The 12024-nt window shown below is 38.7% G+C and overlaps 1 protein-coding gene across 2 annotated transcripts in view; it reads left to right on the top strand.

Moving 5' to 3' along the window:
- Positions 1–12024, top strand: part of EFHB (EF-hand domain family member B) — a 41532-nt gene that overhangs the window by 21610 nt on the left and 7898 nt on the right. For both annotated transcript variants that reach the window (XM_032238181.1, XM_032238182.1), the window contains exons 7-9: positions 4529–4612; positions 9522–9589; positions 10591–10745. In XM_032238181.1, the coding sequence (XP_032094072.1) occupies positions 4529–4612; positions 9522–9589; positions 10591–10745 (307 nt within the window). The remainder of the gene's footprint in view (positions 1–4528; positions 4613–9521; positions 9590–10590; positions 10746–12024) is intronic.

Raw genomic sequence — 12024 nt, 5'->3', positions numbered from 1 at the left:
CGGCGAAAGCCTGGACCTTGAATTCCTGAGCTTTGACTCGTAACCCTTTAATTTGTGTATCGCTTCTCACTAATCTAAGAAGGGGTTCTAATGTGAGGATAAACAGTAGGGGGGATAGCGGGCATCCTTGTCTTGTGCCTTTACCAATCACAATGTCACCCGCCTCTTCTCCGTTTACCAATATTGTCGCGGTTTGTTGTACATAAATTGCCCGAATTGCATTTAAAAAACTTTCTCCAAACTTCATGTTTTCTAGTTGTGACAACATAAAATTCCAATTTACCCGATCAAAAGCCTTTTGTGCATCAAGAAACATAAAGGCCACTTGTTTATCTGGCCGAGCTTCATAATATTCTAAGGCATCCAAAATAATTCTGACATTGTCTTTCAAATGCCTTGACGGCAGGAAGCCATTCTGATCAGAGTGTATAAATTTGTTAAGGAAAAATTTGAGTCTATCTGCCAATATAGCTGCAAAGATTTTATAATCCACATTCAAAAGTGAAATGGGCCTATAGTTTTTAATTTGGGTACGGTCAGCTCCAACTTTAGGCAAAAGGGTTATATAAGCCTCGGCCCATGATTTCGGTGCAATGGAATCCGTCAAGACAGCATTAAATATTGCTATCATCTCCTGTCCTAAAATTTCCAAAAAAGATTTATAGATTTCAACTGGCAAACCATCCATGCCAGGAGTTTTGTTGTTTCCCATTTTTTTAACTGCCTTTTCTAGTTCCTCTAATGTTATCTTTTGGTTCAGTACCCCTTTTGCTTCATTTGAGATCTTGGGTAGATTTGCATTATCTAAAAATTCCTTAATTTGGACCTCAGAAACTTCTTCCCTACTATATAGTTGCTGAAAAAAGCCTTGGATAATTTCCTGTTTCTCCCCCTTGGTTTCTACTAATTCCCCTTTACTATTCTGCAGTTGAGCTATATGTCTGCTCTCTCTTTCTTTTCGAAGTCTATAAGAGAGCCAGCGACCTGGTTTGTTAGCATGCTCAAAAAAGTTTTGCTTAATCCCCCTAAGTTTTCGGGCGACATCCTCCTGGTCTAAAAGAGAGATCCCATGCTTAATTCTAGCCATTTCTTCTTTTTTCCTGTCGTCTAGTGGGTTCTGTTGCAAGGCTTTTTCTACCACCTCCAGTTTAGTTACCCATTTTGCCCTCTCTTCTAATTTTTTCCTGTGGGTACCTATTGTATGTTTAATAGCTAGGCCTCTCATATAAGCCTTGGCCGTATCCCAAAGTATTTGTGGGGTTACTCCTTTCCTATTTTCTTCAAAAAAAAACCTCATTTCCCTTTTAAACATTTGCTGAAATTCTTGTTCTTTCACTATCTCTGTATTCATCATCCACCTTCTCTTCCTCCCCTGCCTTACTCCCTTCCACACCAATAAGAGTGGATTGTGATCGGCCCAGGTGTTGACCTCAATTGCTGCTTCCTTAATCAAGTCCCCAATTTCTGGTGTCAACCAGGCCATGTCGATCCTAGAACAGGATTGGTGTCTATGTGAGAAGAAAGTAAATTGTTGTTTCTGTGGGTGGAGTTCACGCCATACATCCTTTAATTCATATTCCTCCCTCATGTCTTCAAAGGTTTTGGGGAGAACTCTCCTCCTTTCTCTTAATTTCCCCCCCTTTTGGATGTTTCCTGGGTTATAATCCATTGTCCTATCTGCCACCGCGTTATAGTCACCCACCACACAAATATGATCATAGCCTAACTCTGCAATTTTTAAATGCAACCTTCTAAAGAAGGTACTTTGGTTGTCATTCGGTGCGTATATGGCCACCAGCAAGATTTTATATCGACCAAATTTCAATTCGACCATTAAGATTCTACCCTCCCCATCCGTATACACCAATTTAGAATCGATATGGTCTTTGACATACAACACAATGCCCCTTTTCTTTTCATCTGCTAAGCTTGTATACATTATACCCAGCCGGGGGTAATACAACACATTTTGCTGGTGGTTCGCTATATGTACTTCTTGCAGGCATGTCAAATCACAATTCTTTTTCCGTAAAGCATTTAATATTTTATTTCTCTTTCTTAGTGAATTCAAACCATTTATATTTAAGGAGATTAAGCGAAGTTCATCCGCCATGTTTATTTGTTTAAGGCTTTAGCTTTTGTTGTCTGCCTCGTTTGCGGTCTCTCATCTCTGCTTTGTTTCTCATTTCCCCCTTTCTCATCTCCCGGGACACTATTCTTTCGCTCCTTTCCTTGGCTCTTATTGTCCAGTTCTCCCTCGTTATTCTGAGTTCCCTTCTTCAGCTGGCTTTCGATAAAGTCTTGCGCATCTTGCAATGATTCAATCCGAAACCTCTGGCCTTGCCAGAAAAAAGATAACCCTTCTGGGAAAAGCCACCAATACATCACCTGAAGTTTTCTCAGTTGTGTTGTTAGGTCCTGATATTTCTGCCTCCTTTCCCTCACTCTTTTTGGTATCTGTTTTAGTACTATGACCATCTCCCCTGCACACATGGTATTCTGATCACGTGCCTTCTGGTAAATTTCTTCCCTCAGGGATCGCTTAGTAAACCTCACGTGCACTTCACGTGGCAGTTTCTGTCTCCTAGTATAAGAAGTATAGACTCTATATACGTCATCAATGTCGCTCTGTATCAACAATTTATCCTTCTGGGCGATCCCTGCAATCATCCCCACCATGATTTCTTTCAGTTTCTCCCCTCTTTCCTCTGGGATATTTTGAAATCTGAGAAAGAAGGCTGACTTTTCTAATTCCAACATAGCAATCTCATCTTCCAACCTTCTATTAATATGTAGCTGCCTCATTTCCCACCTTGCCATATTCTCTTCACTTTCCTTCATTTTTACTCCTAACTCTTGAATTTGACCCCCCTGTTTCTCCATTTTTGCCCAAATCTCCTTTTGCTGTAAATTCAACTGTTTCAGTTCACCCCTCATGTCTCCCATTTCATTTTTGATGTCGGCCAGGGATTTTTCGGTGGTCTCTTGATTCCTAGCAATATTATTTTGTATCGATAGCAAAGTTGTCTGTATACTTTGCAATGTGGGTGCCTTCTCTACCCCAGCCATATTGTCTAAAGTTCTGTGTGATATTGGAGGAGTTGAAGATGGGGACGGCTGAGTAGGTAATGTCGAGGTTTTTTTTCCCACCTTTGCCCAGCTCATATCAATTAAGTTAAGAATATCCCACTGCTTCATAAGCTATCTACTACCAGTTTGAGCAATGTTCCAACTTATTTTGCTGCTATCTATACCGAAAATTATATGTAAATAAAGTCCCATAGAAAGGTCTAAAAAAAGTACAGGAGGGGGCTCATATCAGGAAGAAAGGAAAGAGGGGGAGGCAAATACATCAACACAGAAAGAAAAAAAGAAAAAAACAGATCTCAAAGAGGAGAGAATAAAAAAGAAGAAAGGTTCAACTCGAAGTGTTCCGCTTTCAAGTATCCAACATCAATTCCAAAAGGAGAAAAGAGAAAACAATGCACACGGTGGATATAATATTGACTGTCTCACGTGGAGCCTCAGCACCAAAGTTTTCCAAAGGTCTTAATAGCAAGAGAGCAAGTTCGCTGGTTACTCAGCAAAAGTTTTCCAAATGTCTTAATAGCAAGAGAGCAAGTTCGCTGGTTACTCAGCAAAAGTTTTCCAAAGGCCTTAATAGCAAGCAGAGCAGATTCGCTGAGTATTCTCAGCTATGCCTCTGGGTAGAAAAAAGCTTCCCTCTTCTGTTTCCACCAACCTACGCCGCCTTCAAAGACTCTTTATAATGTAAATCCGTCTTCAATTGTTAGTTCATTTACTCCTGTTTGTCTTAATTGCCGCTAAAAGTCCCATCAAAGAGAAAAAAAAGATTGCCAGAGATGCAGTAACCAAGTAGTAACTCCAACTTACTCTTCAATAAAAGTTAGGGCGTCCAGATTCACTCCAAAAATCTTACACCAGACAAAAGTGCTGTGTCATGGCTGGGACAGCTCACGCGTCCCTCTCCAGAAGTCTGGGATCGATGCAGAGTCTCTGTTTAGCCGAGGAGATTGCACTTCCCCCCGCCTGCAGAGAAGCACCTCTATTCTTCACTGAGTCCCTCCAAGACAGCGAACGACAGCTTTCTATGCCGCCAGACCCCCTGATTGTCAGCACGGCTTCGGAGCAATCTCCAAGCCTGCCGCCATAGCCAATGACGTCACCGGAAGCCCAATAATTTATTCTCTTGACTTGATTCAGTTTGTTTGCTGATTTTGTCTAACTCTCTTCCCTAATTGCAATGTTACTAAAATGGCTTTAAATCAATTATATTTAACTGTGGTATAGCATTTGATATTGCAGGATATTGAAAATTAACTCAAAATTTGAATAGTACTTGTCATCTGTTTATAGCATTACAAAACTTGTTGATAATGTGATTTGAAGAGGGATGTCAAAATGTATTCTTTTTTCCCCATAGGATTCATAAAAAATACTTGTTCTTTGGTGATTAGGCATTTTTCTTCTATTCCTTTCTTTTCTTCTTTCTTTTTAATTACCACAGGAAGAAATCAGCAAAAATTGTGTCTAAAATAAGTGATGATTTCAAGGAAAAGTTTCAGCCTCAGGTTGGAAAAGTTCATGATCCGTAAGTCAACTAAGAGAATTCTACATTAAGATCTTCTAAAATTGATTATTTATAAGAACTTATTCACATATTGGTTCAATAACTATTTGGGACTAGATATATCTTGGCAAACTCTGATTCCTAGCATTCATAATCATGTAGCACACCATATTGCTTTATCTCATCTTGGTTCTTATTCTGAGATTTTTTTTTCAGATAGGGACCTTACTTTTTTCCTGTTGCTCTGTTATGCATGTTTGCCCTGGTTCCATGATGTCAATATCAATAATGTGCTGCAGAGCATTAAAAATTCACAGTTCTTACTGCCTGAAGCAGTTAGGCAATAACCTGCTATACCTCATCTACAGCTGCATTCTTTTGTAGGCAATTTGTTTTCTGTTAGACAAACCATTTGATTTAATTCAGGAAAATATCTCAAATTTTGGCATGCTATACCTGAATATTCATTCCACAGGCTTGCAGAACAGTACCTTAGTGAACACCTTTTGCTTCATGACCAGCGAAAATCTGTCTGTACATATGGAGAGTGTTAGTAAAGAAGCTTGCTATGTTTCTAACAGCTCAGCTGCATTTTATTCAGCCTAATTCAATAGAAAACAATACCAGCATTGTTGGTTTGCTGCACAATAAGGATTTTCCAAGATATTTATTACACAGAACTTGCCAGCATAGCACCGTATTTACAATTTGTTTCATGGTTTATTATAATCCTTTTATGAGTGTCTTGCATAATACTCAACAACTAGCAAGAATAAAGCAGAGAAAGCACTGATTGTTTGACATTCTACATTCATACAGAGTTCTGGTGGCACAGTGTTAGAATGCAGTATTGCAGGTAATTCTGCTGACTGCCAGCAGTTCAGTCATGACCCGCTCAAGGTTCATTCAGCCTTCCATCCTTCTGATTGTTGGAGGCAGTATGCTGACTTTGTAAACCACTTATAGAGGGCTATAAAGCACTGTAAAGCATTATATAAGTCCAAGGGCTATTTTATTGTTATTCTCATAGCTCAGTTGTTAACTAATTTTGGCTGAGCAGTAATTGATTGAACATAATCTCTAAAACTTTTAGAACCACTTTAATTAACATATGGGATCTGCTTGTGAGGATGAAATGAAGATCCCAAACTGGATTGGATGCACATGGGGACTTGTGATAGTAATTATTCAAACTGTTTGGATATAATTAACAAGATGAGAGACCCCACAGGTTAACAACATATGCCCAATTAAATTCAGAGGTACTGTATTTTTCAGAGTATAAGATGCACCGGAGTATAAGATGCACTAAGGTTTTGAAGAGGCAATTTTTTTTAAAAAAAGTAGGTAGTTAGATAGAGAAATAGAGAGAGATAGAGAAATACAGTAGGTAGGTAGGGAGAGGGAGAGAAAGTGTAGATAGGTAGGTAGATAGGAAGGTAGAGGGATAGAGAGAGAGAGAAATAGAGAGGGAGAGAAATACTATAGATAGGGAGGGAGGGAGGGAGGGAGGGAGAGAGTAGGTAGGTTGGTAGGTAGAGGGATAGAGAGAAATAGAGAGAGAGAAGAAATGCAATAGATAGGGAGAGAGAGAGAGTAGGTAGGTAGGTAGAAGGGAGGGGAGAGAGAGAGAGAGAGAGAGAGAAATACAGAAGGTAGGTAGGGAGAAAGAGTAGGTAGGTAGATAGATGTTTCCAGGTGTATTTATCTATATGCTGGAGAAGGAAATCACAGACAATCTGCAGCACCTAAGACTTTGTTTCTGCTGGCACAGCACTTGATCAATGTAATTCTCATCAATCAGTTAAAGAGCTTTCCAAAGGGGGGTGGTTTGCACTCTGCAAACCTCCCAAAAATGGCCCGTTTTTCACGAAAAGGAAACAGGCCAAAAAAAAATCCATGCATAGCCTTATGGAGGCCTATAGAATGCTGCTGGGGACTGGGGTGCGGGAGAAAAAATGGCCTGTTTTTTGCTCATTTCTGCCCTCCCCAGTCCCCAGGAGCTCTTTGAAATACCCTTCATAATGGTATGCATGGCCATTTTGGTGAAGGTGGCGGGGATTTAGGAGGCAAAAAAATGCTGTATTCAGTGTATAAGGCACATCCAGATTTTCAGCCTCTTTTTTGCGTGAAAAAGGTGCGTCTTATAGTCCGAAAAATATGGTATATGGGATAAAGCCTTCTTTCTGTCTTCCACATTGTAGAATGCACTTTATTGGGAACTTTATCACTCTCTTATTTTATGAAAGAAGATTTCATTTCATATATATATTGTATATACATAATGTACACACACACATACGTATGTGTTGTGGTCCAGCAGGAGCCGTTGGAGCACAGTGGCACAGTGGTTAAAGAAGCTGAGCTTGTCAGTTGGAAAGCTGACAGTCTGGTTTCAAGACCTGAGCATCATACAAAGTTTCTACCCCAGCTTCTGCCCACCTAGCAGTTCAAAAGCATGCAAATGTGAATGCATTAATAGGTACCACATTGGTAGAAAGGTTACAGTATTCTATGCATCTGTCAGCGTCCCAAGTATCATGCAGAATTAAATCAGAGTCCAAGGCAAAACTATACTTTTTGTTCCAATTTAATAAGACAGAAATCTTAGGCACATCTGTGTTAATCCCAACACTGGAAATGACATCAGAATTCCATCCAGTTAAAAGTTCACGATCTTGTCCCCACACCCACAATCCATCACGTGGCCCAATCTTCTTCTTCCATGCTAGCATCCACACCCAGTTTCTTCCGGTCAGGTGTACTGGTGCGGAGACAAAGGATGACCTTGGCTTCTAGTAAAGAATGAAAAATAATACATTCCACAATCTCACTCCTGTCTATTCCCCCCTCCCATCAACTATACTAAAGAAACAGCATAATGAAATAAGACAAAGTGTGGCAGGCCAAAATTCTAAAATGAATATAAATGCAGGCCTGACAGCATCTTTGGCATATAGCCATGCGGACCACATGACCATTGAAAATGTCTTTAGACAATGCTGGCCCTCTCAGTCAAGAAAGAAAGATGAGCACTGCACTCTAGATTGGGACATGACTGGAGGGGAAATCTTTACCAGCACAGACCAGACTTTGGCAGCAATCCAGCACAGACTAACCTTGGCAGCAATCCAGCCTGCCAAGCTAGCCACGAGAGTTCTCCAGCTCTAGTAAATACGTTGACTCCTGCGACGAGTGTGTGGAAAGTCATTCCTTTTATAGTCTTGAGAGGAGCCTAATTACCACCAGATGAGTTCAATTATCTCCTGTAACTGCGCAACTGTTCTTTATGCCTATTAGCCCTCCATTGCCGGGCATCCAAAACCAACTCCCTTGTCTCCTTCCCACTACTCCAATGCATGATGTCAGGATCACATTCCCTTGTCTCCTCCCAACTGCTCCAAGGCTCAGGCACCTCCTGGTGGCCAACCAGCCTCTCTGCGCTCTGCTCGGCGTCGAAACCCTGTCCAGGGTCCTCCAGAGCCGACTCATAGGGCCCCTCGCTGTCGGAGTCTGGTGGCAGCTCCAACGGCTCCTGCTGCACCACAACACATACATATACATGTACATGTACATATACATAACGGTGTGTGTGTACATACACACACACACATTCACACACACATAGTGCTATTTTCTGTTAGGGTAAACAATTTTATGCAAAATGCTGAAAGAATAAGTGGTAGAAACAAAGTAAAGGTAGTCAATAAAAACAAAAGAAAGAAAAGCAGACTAAACTTGGTTAGATTTATTTTTTCTCAGTATTGCCCAGGGATTGCAAACTTGGACCAGTGGGCACATTTGAAAATTTGAGAGTAAATTGTGAGTATGTTACAAAATCATCACCATGTGAGATCTTGGGGGAAGGATGTTCTGTTTTGTTTTTTCAGGATAGCTGCTCCAACAGGCATAGCCAATTATATGGATATGCCTGTTGGATTATATCCTGAAATCCTTTCAGTTCCCATCTGTCAGGATTATTTCTTGGAGAAAAAAAGCAAGATATAAAGAAAACAATGGACAGAATAATTAATAGCTTTCAACTAATAAATCAAGGGCACAAAGAGTCATGAAAGATAGATCCTATATGTTATTCTCTATCTCAGTTTTCTGAGTGATAAGAAGTACAGGTGAAACTCAAAAAATTAGAATATTGTGCAAAAGTTCATTTATTTCAGTAATGTAACTTAAAAGGTGAAACTAATATATGATAAGACTCATTACATGCAAAGCAAGATAGTTCAAGCCGTGATTTGTCATAATTGTGATGATTATGGCATACAGCTCATGAAAACCCCAAATCCACCATCTCAGAATATTAGAATATTACATGCAATCAATAAAACAAGGATTGTACATAGAACATTATCAGACCTCTGAAAAATATAAGCATGCATATGTACTCAGTACTTGGTTTGGGCCCCTTTTGCAGCAATTGCTGCCTCAATGTGGCGTGGCATGGGAACTATCAACCTGTGGCACTGCTGAGGTGTTATGGAAGAGCAGGATGCTTCAATAGCGGCCTTCAGCTCTTCTACATTGTTCGGTCTCACGTCTCTCATCTTTCTCTTGGCAATGCCCCATAGATTCTCTATGGGGTTCAGGTCAAGCGACTTTGGTGGCCAATCAAGCACAGTAATCCCACAGTCAATGAACCAGTTTTGGTTTACATTACTGAAATAAATGAACTTTTGCACAATATTCTACTTTTTCGAGTTTCACCTGTACATTGTAGAACAAAATCTCTCAATTCTATTGTGTTTCATTGATTTGTGGATGATGATACAGAGTAGACAAGGAAACCCAAAGCATGGTGGCTTCACTATAATCTCTTTAGCCTTATTTCATTAAAGAATTTTCTTTGACAAATAAATACGTATTTTTAAAACAAAGATTACACGTAACTGAAAACAATTCTTTCCATTTTCAGCATAGCAGATACGCTTAATGTTCCTCCAGACCACACATTCGGAATACTTATTCAGCCTGAAGAATATGGCAAGCATAAAAATAGCTTCTCTTATATTTTACACCTTTCAAATATTACATTAACTTTATTTTATTATTTGAAAATTAATGCTCTCTTCTTCTCTGTGATAAGTTGGTTCACCTATTCTAAAATGGGCAACTTTGTGTCTTCCAGGGCTTTATTTTAATAGTCTTTTGGCATGGGCCATGCTAGGTTAGAATTAATGGAAGGAGCTGAAGTGGTTGTTTACCAAATCAAATGTTAAAGGAGATAATTCAAGGCTCACTTTCTTAACCTCTAAATATTTTGTTTCATCCCTTATCTGCTAGTCTAAAAATTGGAAGGCAATGGAATATATTGTGCTTCTTAATTTGTGGTTCAGTTGCTCCTTAGCAGAGTTCCAAAAACTGATGTTTTCCCATAAAATGAATTATTTGTGACATAGGTAACTGGAGATATATCTGCCTCCATATGTATTTGCTTACATGTTACGATTATTCTCAGGGGCCCTTTTCATGTGTGATTAGCATATGTTCCTTCTGAGATAAATAGGAAGTAATCAACAACAAAAAATATTTTTGTGGTAATGCTCTATTTATACGATGGTATAAGTATAAATAAGCTATAAGATGACCTTATTTTCTCAGCTTATATTTACTAAGCATTTCAAATATATTATTTGAATCTCAATACCTGGATAGTATTTTCTTTTTCTTTCTATTACCCTTACTTTTCTTGCTTCCTGTCATTTCTATAACTTTTTATTACATTTAGCTGATCTACTTTGTTGTTATTAGTGTACTCTTTTTTATGTTCCTTGTACATTTATTGATGGATGGGTGTAATTTAAAATATAGACAAGAGATTTAAAATAGAGATATGAAAACTGCATCATAGCTATTGTCTACCAGTAAGCCAATCTGGATATATTTGTGTTATGGTGCCATTCACTGAGAACAGCATTGTGGAAGTATCACAGAGCAGTTATATATGGTCAAGAAAAGTTTGATGGAATATATCTCTTATTTAGGTGTTGGGGACCTTCTTCATAATCGACTTCCAAGTGAATATCTTAAGACTAAAGACAGAGAACGTGCTGTTTTTACTGCACTTCGACAAAATTTGAAAAAGGCAAATTACCACAACTTTGATACTTTATTGCATGCATTTCGCCATTATGATAAGGTAACTGACTTTTTATTAGCATAATAAGTTTTTTTAATGATGTATGAAGCTTTAGACTCCAGTATTCTAAATCCTGCAGCCAAAAGTAAAATGTTTCTATTTATTACTCAGTTGTCTACTCAGTTGTCAAGATGAAATTTACTGCATCTTCACTCTATAGATAACTAGGACATGCAGTAGGTTATCATGCAGATTAATGAATCTTGGTGTCTTACTCATATCCCAGCGAAGAGGATTTCATCCTGATTTATGAGGATTTCAGGTTTAAAATGTCTATTGTTTGGTTATAATGTTCATTTCTGTTGTATACCCGATCTCAATGTTACATTTCTTAATAAGAATAATCAAATGAAATGGTTTGTATTATCTAAGGTTCCAAACTATCCAAGCAATTCAGGGAATCAGCCTTTTAAGGAAGGGTAAAATAATAGGGGTCTTTTGGATCCAAGAGCTTTCACAGGGCTTCTGTGAAAAAGGCACAAATACTGCCACATTGGATAGCAGTATTTAAGGGAAAGGATCATGCCTTCTTTACCCAACCTGGTATGAGCAGATACCCTCAGAGAGAGGTAATCCAACAAATATTGTGGATAATGCTAATGTTAATTACATTGGCCTATCCTGTGCTTACATTCTGCCCTGTTTTAAATTATTTATCATTATTGTACTTTAACTTTCTGTGAATTAATTGGAGAAAACTATAGAAAAAATGGTATACAAATTAGTGCTATACAACATACAAATCTGTTGTTACTCAAATGTTGTTGAACTATGGTACCTAGCATCACTCATGTTTCAGAATGATGGCTGGAGTCACAGATTTTTTTTCAACCATGAGCAGATGGATCTCTTCTTATTTCATCTCAGGCATTGATTTGTTCAGTGACCTTGTCTAAGATTTGTAAGTGTGTGAAGAAATACCTGTCTCTGTTAGTTTCTTTTCATACTGTATGATCAGTCAGAGTGGGTATGCACTGTTTTTGACAATTAAACAGTTTCTAATCGGATCCAGAAATTGGACCTTTTTTGTGCAGCGCTTGCCTTATAGAAAAGCATTCAAGAGACCTGTATGGCTTCCCTTTGGCCTTCTTTAGAGAGTCTCTGAAACCCTGGCTTTCCCCCCAAGCTTTGAGTTAGGATGCTTTGGAAGCTTTTTTCTGGATGTACTGTATATTTGTATATCCAGAAGAAAAAACATTCAAGTGTTATCTTTCTTGTTTATTTCGATTGTTATAATTTTTAATGGTGGATAATATTAGAGTCTGTATGGATCTTTAAC

This window comes from Thamnophis elegans, chromosome Z, assembly GCF_009769535.1.
Source record: "Thamnophis elegans isolate rThaEle1 chromosome Z, rThaEle1.pri, whole genome shotgun sequence".
NCBI classification, from domain to species: domain Eukaryota; kingdom Metazoa; phylum Chordata; class Lepidosauria; order Squamata; family Colubridae; genus Thamnophis; species Thamnophis elegans.
The sequence above is the reverse complement of the archived record's forward strand: the minus strand, read 5'-3'. Positions and strand labels throughout refer to the sequence as shown.